This window comes from Sceloporus occidentalis, unplaced genomic scaffold (assembly GCF_023333645.1).
Source record: "Sceloporus occidentalis isolate IW3139 unplaced genomic scaffold, rSceOcc1.0.p SCAF_4, whole genome shotgun sequence".
Classification (NCBI taxonomy): Eukaryota; Metazoa; Chordata; class Lepidosauria; order Squamata; family Phrynosomatidae; genus Sceloporus; species Sceloporus occidentalis.
In genome coordinates this window covers 36,987,349-37,003,006 of record NW_028316984.1, presented here as the reverse complement: position 1 = coordinate 37,003,006, position 15,658 = coordinate 36,987,349, and the positions used below count along the sequence as shown (strand labels likewise).

The window sequence follows — 15,658 nt, the reverse complement described above, 5'->3', positions numbered from 1 at the left end:
TATCTGGAATTGGCACATTTTAGAAAAGGAAAGTTGTATGCACAGAAATTTACAGTAGATCACTGGTTTTTCTACCAGATTTCAACTGCCGTTGTTTTTAATGAATTGGTATTATTTTATTTTGCTTCTAAATGCTGTTTAATTAGAACCAAATTTCAGAGTTACATGTAAGAAATCTTGTCTCATGAAAACAATAATAGCAAACCAATAACAACAACAGCCCCCCCCCCCCCACACACACACACACAAACACATGCATACCAAGGCAGGTTGGATCACCACTTTTTGTGACTGAAAGAATGGACAAAGAGGCAAATAGAAAAAAGGTGGATGAGGCAACAAAGGCAGAGCAGCATTATCTGTAGTAACTGAATAGCTCTGGTTTGAGTTAACTAGTATCCTAGATGGATCTTGGAAGGCCAAGATTCTAGAAATAGTATCCTCTAGATATGGTAGGGATTAGACAAAGCTATACCAATGAATTCTTGAGAATTAAGTCCTTCCTAATCTGTGAAATTATTCTCATGCTGTTGGCATATCAGATAATGAAAGTTGTCAGAGTAACAAACAAATGTATTTGCTCCCTTTACTTTTGCCCAGACAACAATATCCATGATCACTACATATGTCTTTTTCTAAAGGTAATTCTTGTCCCTATTAATATTTGTTCAGCACAGTGGTGTTTAAAAGTTTTAAACTTTTCTCATAAGTTCTATAACTACAAGAGAATTCCTCAGCAAGCCATTTCAATGGTGCAACTTCTTCCTTTTAATGAAAGCCCAGCTAGACTTCATGGGTATCACTCCTTTATGCATCTACCAAAAAGTTTGCATTCTTGTACTAATTAGCTAAATTACGTCATAGTTAACATGCCCAACTAAACCTGAATTGTAACCTGGAGATCAAACTTGTAAGCAAAATGATCTTGTCACAGTTGTGTGATTAGCTTCTTTCTCATTTTTTTTAAGATGTGGGAATCATTGAGTTAAATTACATATTTTCAAACTCATAGTACTAGAAATGTGGAACGGCTGCCTAATAAAGTATGACACAGAATTTTGCAAGGTTATGAAGACTATTGCTTAGCAGAACTCCAGTATTACTTGTCTCAAAAACTTGATTGTTGGTTTCCAACTTGATAGGCCATTGTAACAGAACTCACTTGAGATCCCTATGTCCTGTTAAGTAAATGGGCTGGAAATATGATAGTGAAAATGTGGTTGGTGCTTAAACTGTTGACAACTACTCTTGCATGGGGAAAAATGTGGTTATTAAATAGTTAAACAGAAAATATTGCTGTGTCTTTGGAGTTAATATAGAAACATTTTGGAATATGGAGGCCATTTTCTTGATGCTTCTAAAGTTGCTCATGTGCATGATAACAATTTTTCTCATAAAAGTAAGTCTGAAAGTAACAAGCTTCCAATACTTGACATACCTCTGAGGAGAGAGTAGAATTTTGTATAACAGATAAGATTGTAGCAACATTTTTCTCTTGTGGTTTGAAGAGAAGAAATCTATTAGTTGACTCTTTGTCAACCATCAGACTTGAAGGACTGAGAAACAGAGGAAGAATACTGTAGTTTTATGTATTTCTCAAAAAACAGTCACCACATCTCTCTCAATAATGATTAAATCAGGGTGTTTTTTTTTCTAAAAAGAAAAGAGAAAAATACTCAAAATTAATTTAGTGTGAGTATCTTGCACACAAACATATGTCCAAATTCCTGTGAATGGGCTCTGGTTGTCTGGTAATTGGATACAGATAGTGCTCCATCAAGGTTTAATAATGTATTTAAAATACAAAGTATAGAAATAAAAAATTCTTTTTCCCCCCTTGTTCCAGGTTCTCTGGGAGATGCTAACAAGGGAGGTCCCCTTTAAAGGCTTGGAAGGATTACAAGTGGCTTGGCTTGTAGTAGAAAAAAATGAGGTAAGACTACGTTTCTACATTCAGGTACATAGATCAGAAAACAGTATTGGGTTTTGCAAAAGACTTTTTCATCTTCTTCAAATTGAAAGTAAGTTCACGCGTATGGAAAGATTAGCAGTAGGAGCTAACACAAAGGGTCAAAGTGATGTTATTCCTCATGAATGGACCCTTTACATCTAATTGTTGCAGCTTCACGTCGTGATGCTGTAGATCAAAAATTGTACAAGTACTGTACTAGTTTCTCAGTCTCAATTGTAAAACCTAGGGGTTTGTTCTTAGTGATGAAAGAAGCCATTGCGTCCAAGGTAGGGGAACAGTTTAACTCCATCTCCTGCGTTTAGGACATCTTTATACTGGCCGGGAGTTGATATATCTGTAAGAGACCTTCAGCTACTTCAACTTAACTCTCCCAGCAGGAGTCACTATAGTACAAGAAACTGCCACTTAGATGAGGATTTCAAAAATAAAAGAAGAAAAAATAGTTTAAAAAAAGAGGGAAATTACAGTTTTGCCACCTACGTTCCCCACTACATTGAAGATGAGCTCCTCACTGGTACTGGTAAGGCCGTGCCATAGTTGCAAAGCGTCTTCATGCCGTGTCTTTCCATTTCAAAGGAACTTCAGTGGCGTAAACACCCTTTGTACAGTGTCCCCCAGCGTTGCTTTTCTTCTTCTTCCTACAAATTGAGGCTTTCAGGTAGTTGAACATGTGAGCGTATATTTGAACACATGGCTTCTTGATATCAAAGACGGGAAGTACATTAAAAAAAACATTTAAAGTTGCCGCTGTATCACACAGGCAGAGTATGGAAATCCTTCTCTTAACTAGCCAGGCTGGAAGGTTGGGTACCATTATAAAAGAAACTTGGGTAATTTCTACAGTATGACTTCTTTATTCTTTTTTTAAATACCACTGGCTTCCTAAATGGTGTTAGCAGCTTTAAAGTATTATAGATAAATTATTGCTAGAAAGGGAGGGGGGTGAATTAATGTAAAAGTAGTGTTCTGTCTTTTAAAAGACGTTTTGTTTGAAGATCAGGTTGGCTATGCTACCAGCAAGTATATTTGAAATGTCCATCATAGTTGGGAACACTGCCTTCCTTCATAATTATTGTAGATCTGCAACCTTCTATAGTAGAATTTTAAAATTATAAAGTATTAAGGTTATCCATTCCCTTTTGAAGCATAAGGAAAGGCTTCCTTGATTTAACACTACCGTATATGCTTGACTATAAGTCGACCTCATGTATAAGTCGAGGGCAGGTTTGGGGGCCAGAATTATGGATTTTGATATGACCTGTGGATAAGTCGAGGGTAAAACTTAGGGGTATGCAACAAAAGATCTAAACAATGAGGCAAAGGAAAATGATGCCAAAGAACCTACAAAATTTCAGCATATAATGTTTGTTGTCACACTAAAGGCTGGATGGATGAGAGAGCAGAGAGAGGATCAGTGGTTCCAGGACAGATTATATTTTTGTCTTTCACCAGAGGATGGTTCCTTTTTTTGATAAGAGTTAGAGTACAGTACTTATATTGACCCATAGATAAGTCGACTCAAGTTTTTGGGGTCAGTTTTTTGACTAAAATTTCTAGACTTATACATGAATATATACAGTATATGTTTCTTGCCCCACATTCCGGAGACAGGCTGATTAAGAAAAATAACTCCTCCAACATTCTTATCCCATGGCTGGATACTAACAAATGTATAGTGATCTAACTTCCACTTAGGTTCATACTTAATGTGGATATGATCCAACCCAAATTTAGTACTTTAAACATCTCATTGCTTTCAGTACTCAATTCTCCCCCTAAGTGAAATAAATTGAACTCAGTAGCATGCCACTTTCTCTGGGTCATTTATGCTAGATATGATGTGGGAAGAGAAATATAAACCACACCGTTGAGCTGTTTAACACTTTCCCACAAAACCGAAACCAGTTTCTTCATAAGGTTTTGGGAACCATAAGGGAAAAATACCACGTGTGTTTGTGCCTTCAAGTCACTTGTGGACTTATGGAGACCACATGAATTTCATAAGGTTTTCTTAGGCAAGGGATCCTCAAAGTGGTTTTGTGAGTTTTTTCTTCTGACATATAGCCTACAGCGCCTGTTGCTCACTGGTGGGCTCCCATCCAAGTACTAACCAGGGTTAACCCTACTTAGCTTCCAGTATCAGGCAGGATCTGGTGCCTAATGGGCCTTAAATAGTCTGTATATGCACATATAATTTACTGGATAATAACAGAGCAAGAATGGTGGTGGCCATGTTTTGGCACGGAGTAACCATAGTTGTGTGCCTTTATTGGTGCTGGTTATCTGTTATAAAACTAGTGAAAATTCTTATTTCCTTTGTAATGTCACACAGAAAAAAAGAAAACGGTTATGCACCAGGTGGTAAACTAATGCTCAGTGTTTCAGATAGTGGTGATCTTTAGATTGTGGGTTGGAGCCAATAGCCATATTGTTGCTTTTATGTGCCATGAAGACTGCTTTGACTTTGGGGGCCCCGATAGATGAGAGAAACTTTCAAGAGACTCTGTTATTAACATTGTGCTTAGGTCTTACAGGCTCAGGGACATGGCTTCCTTTATTGAGTCAACCCATTTTATGTGGGCTCTCTCTTTCTACTGCCTTCTTCTTCCACCAAGGGTTTTTGAGTTTTCTAATGATTCATGTAATCTTATCATATGCCCACAATACAGTAGACCCAGTTTAGTCATTTTTGGCTTCTAGTGAGAGTTCAAGCTTGATTTGCTCTCAGAACCATTTACAGTTAGCTCTTGATGCCCACAGATTCCTTATCTATGGATAAGATCCATGGCTTGAAAATATTAAAAAACAGATACATTCCAAAAAAGCAAATCTTGATTTTGCCATTTTATATATGACACTCTATTTTACTATGCCATTGCATTTAATGAGACTTGAATATCCACAAAATTTGGCATCTAGGGCCTGGTACCAAACCCCAGCGGAAATCAAGGGCCCATTGCATTTGTCATTTTGGCAGTTCATGGTCTCCATAGAACTCTCCTCCAGCATCACATTTCAAATGAGTTGATTCTCTGCCTATCAGGTTTCTCTACTGTCCAGTTTTCACAACCAATCAAAGAAACAGGAAATGATGTTGCATGAATGACCCTGACTTTGGTGTGTTGTTATATATCAAACTTTGCTATTAGCCCCATTAAAATCAATGACTAACTACCTAATTCTATGCATAATTGTGAAAACTGAACAGTAGAGAAAGCTCATAGGAAGAGCATAGCTGATAGGAAGCGAGATAGAAGCCATAACAACAACAGCAACAATAATAATATGATTAATTTATAGCCTGCCTTTTCACAAGGAATCAAGGCAGGTTACAACATCCTAAAAACCATACAATACAATACAATATCAATTACTATTAAAACAATAACTGAGATTATTGTACAATGGGCATATGATAAGATGACACGACTCATCAGAAAAGACAATAAGACTCAAAATGTTGGAAAACCTCTGGGTGTTCAGATGCCACTATACCCACACTGGAACCGTTGAACTCCCCTGAACACTGGCTAGGCTCACAGGGCCTGGGCTAATGGGAGTTGGAGTCCAATATTTGGAGGGCCTCATTTCCCTATCCCCACTAGACTAAAGCACAACTAATTTAGCATGGTTGCAACATGATGTTTGTTGCACTAAGAGTAAGAGAATTGTTAAACTCAAATATACTCAAGGCTCAATTCCATTCTTCTTAAAGTTAGAGCAAATGTAATTCACAGGAAGGCTGAGGAAAGTGGAACAGCACACTGTGTTATAACAGAAATGGAGAAGAATAAGCAGCCTGCTCTTCCACAGAAATATTCAAGTATTTGGTATGTGCAATTTTTATCCCCTTGACTTTGTTAGTTTGAGAGATTGGGACTTGATCAAGGCCATCAGATGACATTCATGGCTACCGGTTTTGAACTCAGGTCTGAATCAGTTACCCTATCTGTTAGAGCCACTGTGGCATACTGGTTTGAGTGTTGGACTCTGGAGACTAGGGTTCGATTCCCAGCTTGGCCAGGAAACCACTGGGTGACCCTGGGCAAGTCACATTCTCTCAGCCTTTAGGGGAAGGCAATGGCAAACCTCTAAACAAATTTTGCCAAGAAAACACTATGATAGGTTCGCCTTAAGGTCACCATAAGTAGGAAACGATTTGAAGGCACACAAAGCAACAACAGAAGTATGCTAATTCTCAAGTGAAATATCAGTCATCTTTAGTGCAATTCTAAAAATGTCTGCTCAGAAGTTAAGCCTCAGTGAATTCAGTAAGGCATAAGTTTATAGGGCACCAGCCTTGAAGAATTTTTTCCTCCCATTTCACTGGGCTTTTCTTGGAACTTGCATGTTTTAAACTATCAAACACTATCCTGAGGATGAAAGTTCATATTAAAGACGTTATTATCTAACATCAAATTACTACCAAGAAATGTCACTTTTATTAGAGTATGACACTCTTTGGGACCTGCTACCTATAAATTACCTGACAAATAACATTCTACTCAAGTAAGACGGATGTAAGTGATGATTATGTGTCTTTTAGTAACTCATTTTCCATCTCCTGGAACAGTGAGGGTTACAGACAAATGCCATTGCTAGACTATCAGTTGTATTTTTAGACAAATGACTTGCCTGAGTATCAAGTGCCAGTGCCACTTTGTTTATGCCAAATAGGCTTCTTGAATATACTTTTCATACAGAAGTCTTTCCCGCCTCATGTTTATACTACTAATTATTTTAATAATTGCATAGTTGATTACAGATTCACTGTGTATATTCCTTGTTTCCTGTTTTTCTCTTAGCTTTCTTTCCTGTGTAACAGTTTATATGACATTCTTGTTTTGACACACAACAGTTTATAGAATTTTTGGAGGTCTTTTTATACTGGTGTACACAGATCCATTTTGTCTTAGGTTTTTGGTCTGTTCAGACAACATAGTGCATGTCAGAATAACACTATCCAACCAGTTGAATGGACAGGAATTCAGGTAATTAGGTCAATATGCAAATCTATAGAAACCTTTGGGGGTTCTGTTCTCAAAAACAGGTCATCACAGTCTCGACCCTATTAACCAGTTAACTTCATTATTCAATATTCATGCATGTATTCCTATATGTTATATGTTGATTAACAGCATGAAATGGGATTACACAGGTTAGAGGGAAGTTTTGGCTTGTACACAAAATTGCTTCTGGTACAGAGTTTGAATTTCTGTTCCAATTTTACTAAATGTTCATCTACATATATTTGTTGGCTGTAGTTTTCTTCATCTTCTGTCATTATTTTTAATAAGGAGATTTTGCTCTTAAATAATTCTTAATATTTATTCACTTTGTGTTTTAAATGCTAGTCATTCTTAGAACATTTAATGAGACTTTTAAAACTATTTTTTGTATTCCGCAACTGTAATATGATTTTGTAATACATTAATACTAAGATCTCCTCTCATGCTACATATACAATGGGCCATTGGTATCCAGTGGGATTTGGTTTCCAAACACCACCTGGATACCACAATCCGTGGATGCTTAAGTCCCATTTTATACAATATTGTAGTAAAATGGTGCCCTTATATAAAATGGCAAAATCAAGGGTGTTGTTTTTTTTGTTTGTTTTTGTTTTTGTTTTGTTTTGTTTTGTTTTGTTTTGTTTTTTTGAGGGGAAATGTTTTTGGAATATTTTCAAGCCATGCATGGTTGAATCCATGGATGCAGAATTCATGGATATGGAAGGCCAACTGTATTTTATTTATTTATTTATTTATTTCCATCTAAAGTTGGGTTCTGCTGTGCCCTGAAAGCAGTAGGAATGGCTTCACTCTTCCTTCTATGATAGCATTATGACAAATCTACAATCCCTAGCTTGGTAACTATTCATATGTTCCAGTTATTAACCAACTGAATTAAACACATAAGCCAGTCCTTAATGTATTTGTTTCCAGTTTTCAAATAAGAACTACAGTTTTTTACCTTAGCCCTATGGAAATCAGTTGAGTTGAGTTCAGAGAATGCTACATGAGGTCACAGTTCCATCCTGCCCCAATTTTCCTTTTAAGAGAATATTTAGCATTTACAATAAAAACATTTTCTTCAGTTCAGGGGAAATATTTTAGTAATCATGGGCACTATCTAGTAAAAGTGTGTAATAGTCATGTTAGAACGTGCGCATGTCTTTTGCAGCAGAACAGTTTCATGCTTCTATGGGCAGGATACACAAACTGCAAAACTGTTTTGACCAGAGATGATTGTAGGACAACCAAAGGGCGTATTAGGATCAAAGATAGTTTGGTGTGTTTCCAAAAGTGTTCCAAATACCACCTATAATTTTACAGATTCCAAATATTTTGATATTAGCTTCTGTGTATTCTTCTGTATTTGGTTCAGCATCTCTCTCTTCATCACAGCATTTTAAAAAAATCTGTTAGAAAGTTTGTTCAGAATTTGGAATCTTACATATTGACACACCATTATGAAGCTAAGTTTCTTTGGGGTTAATTTGGAGAAATGCCATTTCAGCTTTGAATTACTTGGTTAAGTGGGAAGTAAATCATAAGTATATCATAAACTAGCATTTCAGTTCATATAATTAATGTGCACTGAGAAACAATGGCACCTATGTTAAGAAAATATGGAATATCTGAACTTGCATATTTAAAAGAAGGAGAAACCTAAATAGGCACAAAGGCAAAGAACATGTCAAATGAGTGTAGGATTGGAGATATTTATAAATCTTGGGATATTACAAGTCTAGCACATTTGATGTAGTATTGTGGAAAACTATAGCATGGATTTAAGAACCAACAGGCATTATAAATTTAAAAAAGTTTATAGTCAGTAGAAGGGTAACATTCTGAAATAATTTCCCTAGGAAATGTTTGGCCAGCACGACTTCTGTGTGGAAGTAATATATTTGGAAGACTTGTTGTTTTTATAGAATAGGAAGGGTTTTCTCCACTTACGTTTTTGAGTTATTTTCCTTTTGTTTGTGGCATCCAGAGAGAGCATGTTGGATAAATTTTGCTTCACACTTGGCATTTGAGAACCATGTTGCATCAAGAGTGTGGCTGCTGCCAAGAAGGAAAGTTCAAGTAGGTTTCAAATTGTCCATTGTATGGACAGCACATCTTTTTGTTAGCAACCATACTATGAATGCAACTCATGAACTGGACCAAATAATGAACTTTTTGTTTTCTGTGGAAGAGTAAGTTTTGGTTTGTTTGTAACCAAAATCATCTTCTTGAGAAATGCGAATGTGGTGCTCTGGCCATAACCTTGTTTTCTGTGATGATCTTGGTGTGGAGAAACTCTCCGCATTCCCATTATCATGGACAGATCATTATCGGATCCGATTTAGACTCACTAGGACTTGGAATCTCTGCAAGGGTGGGAAGTTGATTAGGATGGTCTGCCCCAGGAGACTGATGGATCCAGAGGGATTCCTGAGGGCTCTTGGGGAGGTTCCTGTCACCTTGGCAGGCAATTCTGTTAAAGCTCTGTCCATCCTTTTGAATGGAGAAATGGCCAGGGCAGTGGACATAATCACTTCTGAGTGTCCCCTTTTACAGAAATGAGCCAAACCAGCCCCCTGGTTTCCAAGGAGCTGGCAGTGATGAAGCGAGTGAGATGGAGACTAGAGCAACATTGGTGGAAGACTGGAAGTGAATCTAACCGGACACGGGCTAGAACCTATTTGAAGACCTACTTCATGTGGGCAGCAAATAAATTATTCTTTTACTACTAGCATTGCATTTTCAGGGAGCCATCAATCAGAGCTGTTTCAAGTGGTCAGGTGTCTTTTGCACCCTAAGCCTGTAGTAGAAAATGCAGATCATTTGGAACCCACTGCAAAGAATTTGCATGGCAATTTGCAGATAAAGTTGCTCAGATCCACTCTGACTTGCTTGGTGTAGCTGATACAGTGCCAGTGTATGTAACCTTGGCACCTGTCTGTCCAGTTTTAATGCATACTTTTCAATTTGTGCAGCCTGATGATGTGTACAGGATACTTGGAGAGGTGAAAGCTACCACATGTGTTTTAGACCCTTGTCTTTCTTGGCTCATTAAACAGGCCAGAGGAGAACTGCCTGAGTAAATGTAGCAGGTAATCAGTGCCACCCTACAAGAAGGCATCATTCTAGCTTGCCTAAAGGAGTCAATTGTGAGACCTTTGTTGAAAATGCCATCCCTGAATAATTGTCAGCCAGTGAACAACCTACTATTTTTGGGCAAGGTACTGGAATATGTGGTGGCTTCTCAACTCCAGAAATTTCTAGATGAACAGGATTATCTAGATCCATTTCTAGGTTTGAGATCTGGCTGTGGAACAGAGACAGCCTAGGTCACCTTGGTGGATGACCTATGCAGGGAGCTGGACAAAGAGGAGTATGCCCCTGCTTGTTCTGCTGGACTTCTCAGTGGTTTTCTATACCATCAACCATCATATCCTTCTGGGCCGCCTTTCTGGGATGGGACTTGGAGATACTGTTTTATAGTGGCTCCCTTCCTTCCTGGAGGGGTGAACCCTGAAGGTGGTGCTGGGAGACTCCTGCTGGACTCCCTGGCTATTGACCTGTGGAGTCCCTCAAGGTAATGTGTTGTCACCTATCCTATTTAATATATACATGAAATCGCTGAGAGAAGTTGTCCAGAATTTGGGGGTGCGGTACCATCAATATGCAGATGACACTCAACTCTACTACTACTTTCCACCCCAATCCAAGGAGGCTGTCCTGGTCCTAAACTTGTGGACTGGATGAGGGCAAAGAAATTGAAACTTAATTTAGACAAGATGGAGGTGCTTCTGGTCAATCAGAAGGCAGATCAAGGAATAGGGATCCAGCCTGTGTTAGATGGGGTTACACTCCCATGAAGATGCAGTTTGGGGTTACTCCTGGACTTGACTCTGAACCTGGAGGCCCAGGTCTCTGCAGTGACCAGGAGTGCTTTTGCACATTTAAAGCTTGTGTGCCAAATGCACCCATTTCTTGAGACATTGGATATGGCCACAGGGGTACATTCCTTGATTACATGGCATGTGGACTACCGTAACACACTCTACATGGGGCTGCCTTTGAAGAGTGTTTGGAAGCTTTAGCTGGTCAAAAGAGTTGTAGCCAGACTGTTAACTGGGGCAGGTTACTGAAACTACACATTATCCCTGTTGAAACAGTTTCACTGACTATTAGTCTGTTTCCAGCACAATTAAAAGTGCTATTTATGATGTATGAAGCCCTGTTTGGCTCCAGTCCAGGCTATTTGACAGATTGTATCTCCCTGTATGAACCAGCCTGTACTCCTAGGCCCTTCTTTCAGTCTCATCCCCACTGCAAGTACTGTTGGTGAGGACATGAGAGAGGGCCTTTTTTAAGGCTGTCCCTAAACTCTGGAAGTTACTTCCCAGGCAGAAAAGAATGGCCCTTTCCTTGTTGTGCTTCTGCCAGGAGGCGAAGACCTTCCTGTTTAGACAGGCATTTAAAAACAGGAAGTTTTGAAAGAACAGTCTGGGGTGTTATATTGTTTTAAAGTGTTTTAAACACTTTTATCTTTCTAAACTGTATTTTATTCTTTTAACATAAAATCTGTTTTAATATTGTCATAATTTAATTCTATTTTAATGTATCACTTTTGTATGTTATTAATTGTACTGTTTTTTAATATTGTAAGCCACTCTGAGTCTCAATTTTGGGGTAAGGGCAGGATATAAATACTAATACTACTAATAAAACAATCTGATGTACTTAGTTCATTTCTGTACTTTATTTAGGGTAAATTATATTCTTGTCTCTAGCTCTATTGGAGATGACATAGGAAAGATTTGTTTTAATAAAGGGTTTGGGACTGATCTTCTGGTGTTTATTTTCCTTTAATTCCCTAATTAAATCTTGCTCCTGTTATAGAGACTGACCATTCCAAGCAGCTGCCCTGGAAGCTTTGCAGAACTGATGCTCCAGTGCTGGGAAGCAGACCCAAAGGTATTTATTCTGCTAATAAGTTATTAAATTTACCATTGTTCACTATGGCTGGCGTCCTGTTATTTACGATGCCTTACGTTAGCATTATGACTTCATAAATGCTTTCCATTCATGTTTATGATCATGGTGCTATTCCCACACTCATAAATGCCCTCAAAATCCACTTTAATAATCTAGTCAGCTGTATCGAGGGAGCAGTAGGGAGTTCTCCTCTGCTGGCAAATGGGACACTGAAGGATGAAGTGTTCATTCCTTTCCTGCTAGTTTGCTGGTGCACCAAGGAGTTATGACAGAACCCTAAAGGAGTCCTGGTTTCTGCTCAGCACACCACTGATAGCTGGCAGGAGTGGGCTGGTTGCATAATACTTCTGCACCCTGCTTGCCAGCGCCACAGAACTCAATCTTTCAGTGCAGCTGGCTGCATTATAATAAAATTCTTGCATTTACAAGGTTTAGAACAGAATATTCACTGACTCTCTTGATGGCAGATATGTTTAAGGAAATCAGGTAAAGAATTGGCTATCAAATAATTCATGCTATTTGCCTATGAACACAAGCTTTGAGTGTAAAGATCAGATTCGTTCTAAAATGATTTTGTTTTCAGATGTTCTGTTTGTCTTCTACACCATAGGAATAAATGTTTTACCATTTTAGTCAGATAGTGAAGGAGGTGAAGTAATAAGGGCCCAGTACATGTTATGCATGTTCAGGGATGATTGCACTGCAGTTGTCACCACTGAACCCCTATTATTCCCACAGTAGGGTAGACAGAAAGCAGAATGCAAAATGTAAATGCAAGATATATAAATAACTAAACCATTTGTAGACAGCCTTCTGGGTCAGGGTTTTCGCATGTTGCAGAGCAGATTTCTCACTGCGCGATCTGTTCAAAATCAGTTCTCGACACAAGCATTTGTAAAACAAATAAAAAGATGACGATGATGATCTTATTTGTTTTACAAAAGCATGTGTTTTTGTAATAATAATTATTACATAACAATATAATTTTATTATCTTTTTATTTGTATAAAATAATTGTTATAATTGTTATTGTTGTGATGATGATGATTGTTGCTGCTGTTTTTGTTTGTTTATACTCCACCCTTTCCACCAAATCAGGACTCAAAGTGGCTAAATAAAAAACGCTTTTTAACAATACACTCATGCCTGTCTACTTAGAAGTAAGTTAACAAGACTTACTCTTGAGCAAATCAGTTGCAGTACAGCTTGCAGACAGAATTTTGTTGGTGCACTTTTTCCCCCACGATTGTGCAGCAGAGCTGAGAGGAAGCAAACAGAATCTGCTCGCTTTGAAGAACCTTGCTTCCTTCATGGCTGCTGCACTTGTGGACTTTTTTTTTTTTTTTTTTTTTGGCCTGCTCTGGCTACACAATTGTGTGTTGCACCAACACGGTTCTAATCTAAAAGTGCTCAGCATAGCCAGTAACAATGAGTGCTTAAATTTTTGTATTGCACATGGGTTTTGGGGATTTATTTTGGCCTAGCTGTTTGACTAGAGAAAAGAGGTGAGTCCCTCTCTGAAGCCAGGAAAAACTAAATGAATTTCTCTAGTGTTAGCAAATGTTAGCAAGTATTTTGTTTACCCTTAATAGCAGCTAAGAAAGTGAATTATTTCACTCAAGAAGAGTTAAAAATCTCAGGTATACTTATTTAAATGAGCAACACCTTTTTGGGGGGGGAGGGGGTTTCATTTCTTACACGGGATGGAGCAATCAAACAGAGGGGCAGAACCTAGGCACATTTGGTCTTACCAATGCTTTGATCTCTAATTTCAGTCAGTCCCTGTCCTCCCTCACTGACAGCATGGCCAGAGGTAAGGGACGCTGGGAATTGTAATCATACATTTTGAAGATCCAACCCACTCCAGCCCAGTGGTGGCACTACCACTGGAACCTCTGAGGTGGGCTGCCCCAGTGTTCTCTTGCTGCCCCCTATTCTGAGTGCTGCCCTTTTACACTGTTTCTTCCTTTCTTCTGTAAAAAAAGAAGACAAGGTCTTTGCTTTTGTTTTCATCTCTTTGCGGAGGAAAAGTTGCTTTGAGCAACAGAAGTGTTGAGAAAAGAAGCTAGAATCCAGTGGAGGCTTCCTTGGAGCAAAGGCAGGGAGGGCAGTGATTCATCCCATTTCCTCCTGTAACCCCATGCTGTAACCCTAACCCATGTGGGGGTCTGCCATCCTCCTTCATTGTAACTTCTTAGGGGAAAGAGAGGTTCAGAGAGAAGGAGAGATTGACAAAAACTTCAGCCCATTCATTTCCTCCAGCACTGGTACAACTCAGGTGAGTGCAAATCTGGATCAGTGCTGGGTAGCTCTCTCAAATCAAGTCATACTGAGAATTTCATTTTAGTACCACCTGTTTTGTTCCATCGTGGGATTCTCTTATTCTCAGGGCAGCCCACTCAAATCCTGAACCAGTTACCAAATCATGCACCTTCTAGTTATGCAGTACCAGGAATGCTAGAGGCTCATTTGTGTCTGCACTGAGTGTTTTGATTAAGGGGAGGAAAGAAGAGAGCTGCTCCCTCTTTTTTCAGTTATTTAGACTGTATGATTCTTTCTCTTACATTTTTCTTCTTGGTATCTGGAGGAATTATATCTTTTTGCATTGATTCATGAGGAGATCCAGTAGATTCCTAGGAAATGAATGGTTATAAATGCTACATTTTTAAAAAATGGGATCTTCTCTTCAATAAGAATATTCACAGCTCCAAAATATAGAGTATTTTGCTCAAATTGGGGGTGTAGTTCCAATAGAAGAATGAATAGATCAATTATCCTTATGTTCCTCATTCTTCTCCTGGGAAAAATAATTTGAAAGGTAGGCAGTTACTAAAATATCCATTTCTGTTAACACAGAGATTGTTGTGGACACTAGTGAGGAGTGGTTTAATCTGAATTATTTCTGCAAATATACAGCCTCCCTGTTGACTGATCACCATCTTCCCCCCCCCCCCCCATGCATTATACATTTCTTATCACAGTACACATTTAAGTTCATCCTTAGTGAAGAAGAGTCTTCATTAGAAGTATTTCAACATATAGGTTGCCCTTTGATATGAAAAGTTTACTTGATCTTGTTGTTTAATTTCACATGCATATTGTTGGTTTTAAATATAAAAAATGCTGGAAATATGTTTCTTTGTAGTGTAGGAACTTATCCCTATCCTTTCCATGTTATTCCTGATTTTGGTACCAAATTTTCTGTTCAAGAAGAAATGACCAGGAACCCCTCTGTTTTGCTAACTGAGGTATATCTGTACTTTGAACCAGTGGACACTGATGGGTACGAAAGGCTCCGGTCTTTTCTCCATGCTTTTGTTCACATTTATTATGGTGGGGATGCAGCCACCTTTTTCTCATTCAGGATTCACAGGGAGGCATGGACTGTTAAAGCAAGCGATTAGGACTTGCTATTAGAAATCAATTATGGAATCATATCAACAGATAGAAATAATATATTGCTGAGTGGGTGCCTGCCACCATACTATGCTCTAATCCCAAAACAATTAGCAATAAATTATACAGTAAATCCTAAAATGTAGGTTTTACTATGTGGTTGCAGGAAAAAGATGCTGTGTGAACATATATAATACATATAGGGTAAGATAGAGGGAATAGCAACCACCTAGTTTTAAGCAATGGCTTAGAGGCATGTGCAGATGGACCAAAAATGACAGACATACCAAAAAGA

General features: G+C 38.4%; 1 protein-coding gene across 2 annotated transcripts in view; it reads left to right on the top strand.

The window, feature by feature from the left end:
* The window catches only part of MAP3K20 (mitogen-activated protein kinase kinase kinase 20), a 136,422-nt gene that overhangs the window by 61,407 nt on the left and 59,357 nt on the right, over window positions 1-15,658 (top strand). For both annotated transcript variants that reach the window (XM_089519733.1, XM_089519734.1), the window contains exons 8-9: window positions 1,847-1,933; window positions 11,872-11,946. In XM_089519733.1, coding sequence (XP_089375859.1) covers window positions 1,847-1,933; window positions 11,872-11,946 — 162 coding nt within the window. The remainder of the gene's footprint in view (window positions 1-1,846; window positions 1,934-11,871; window positions 11,947-15,658) is intronic.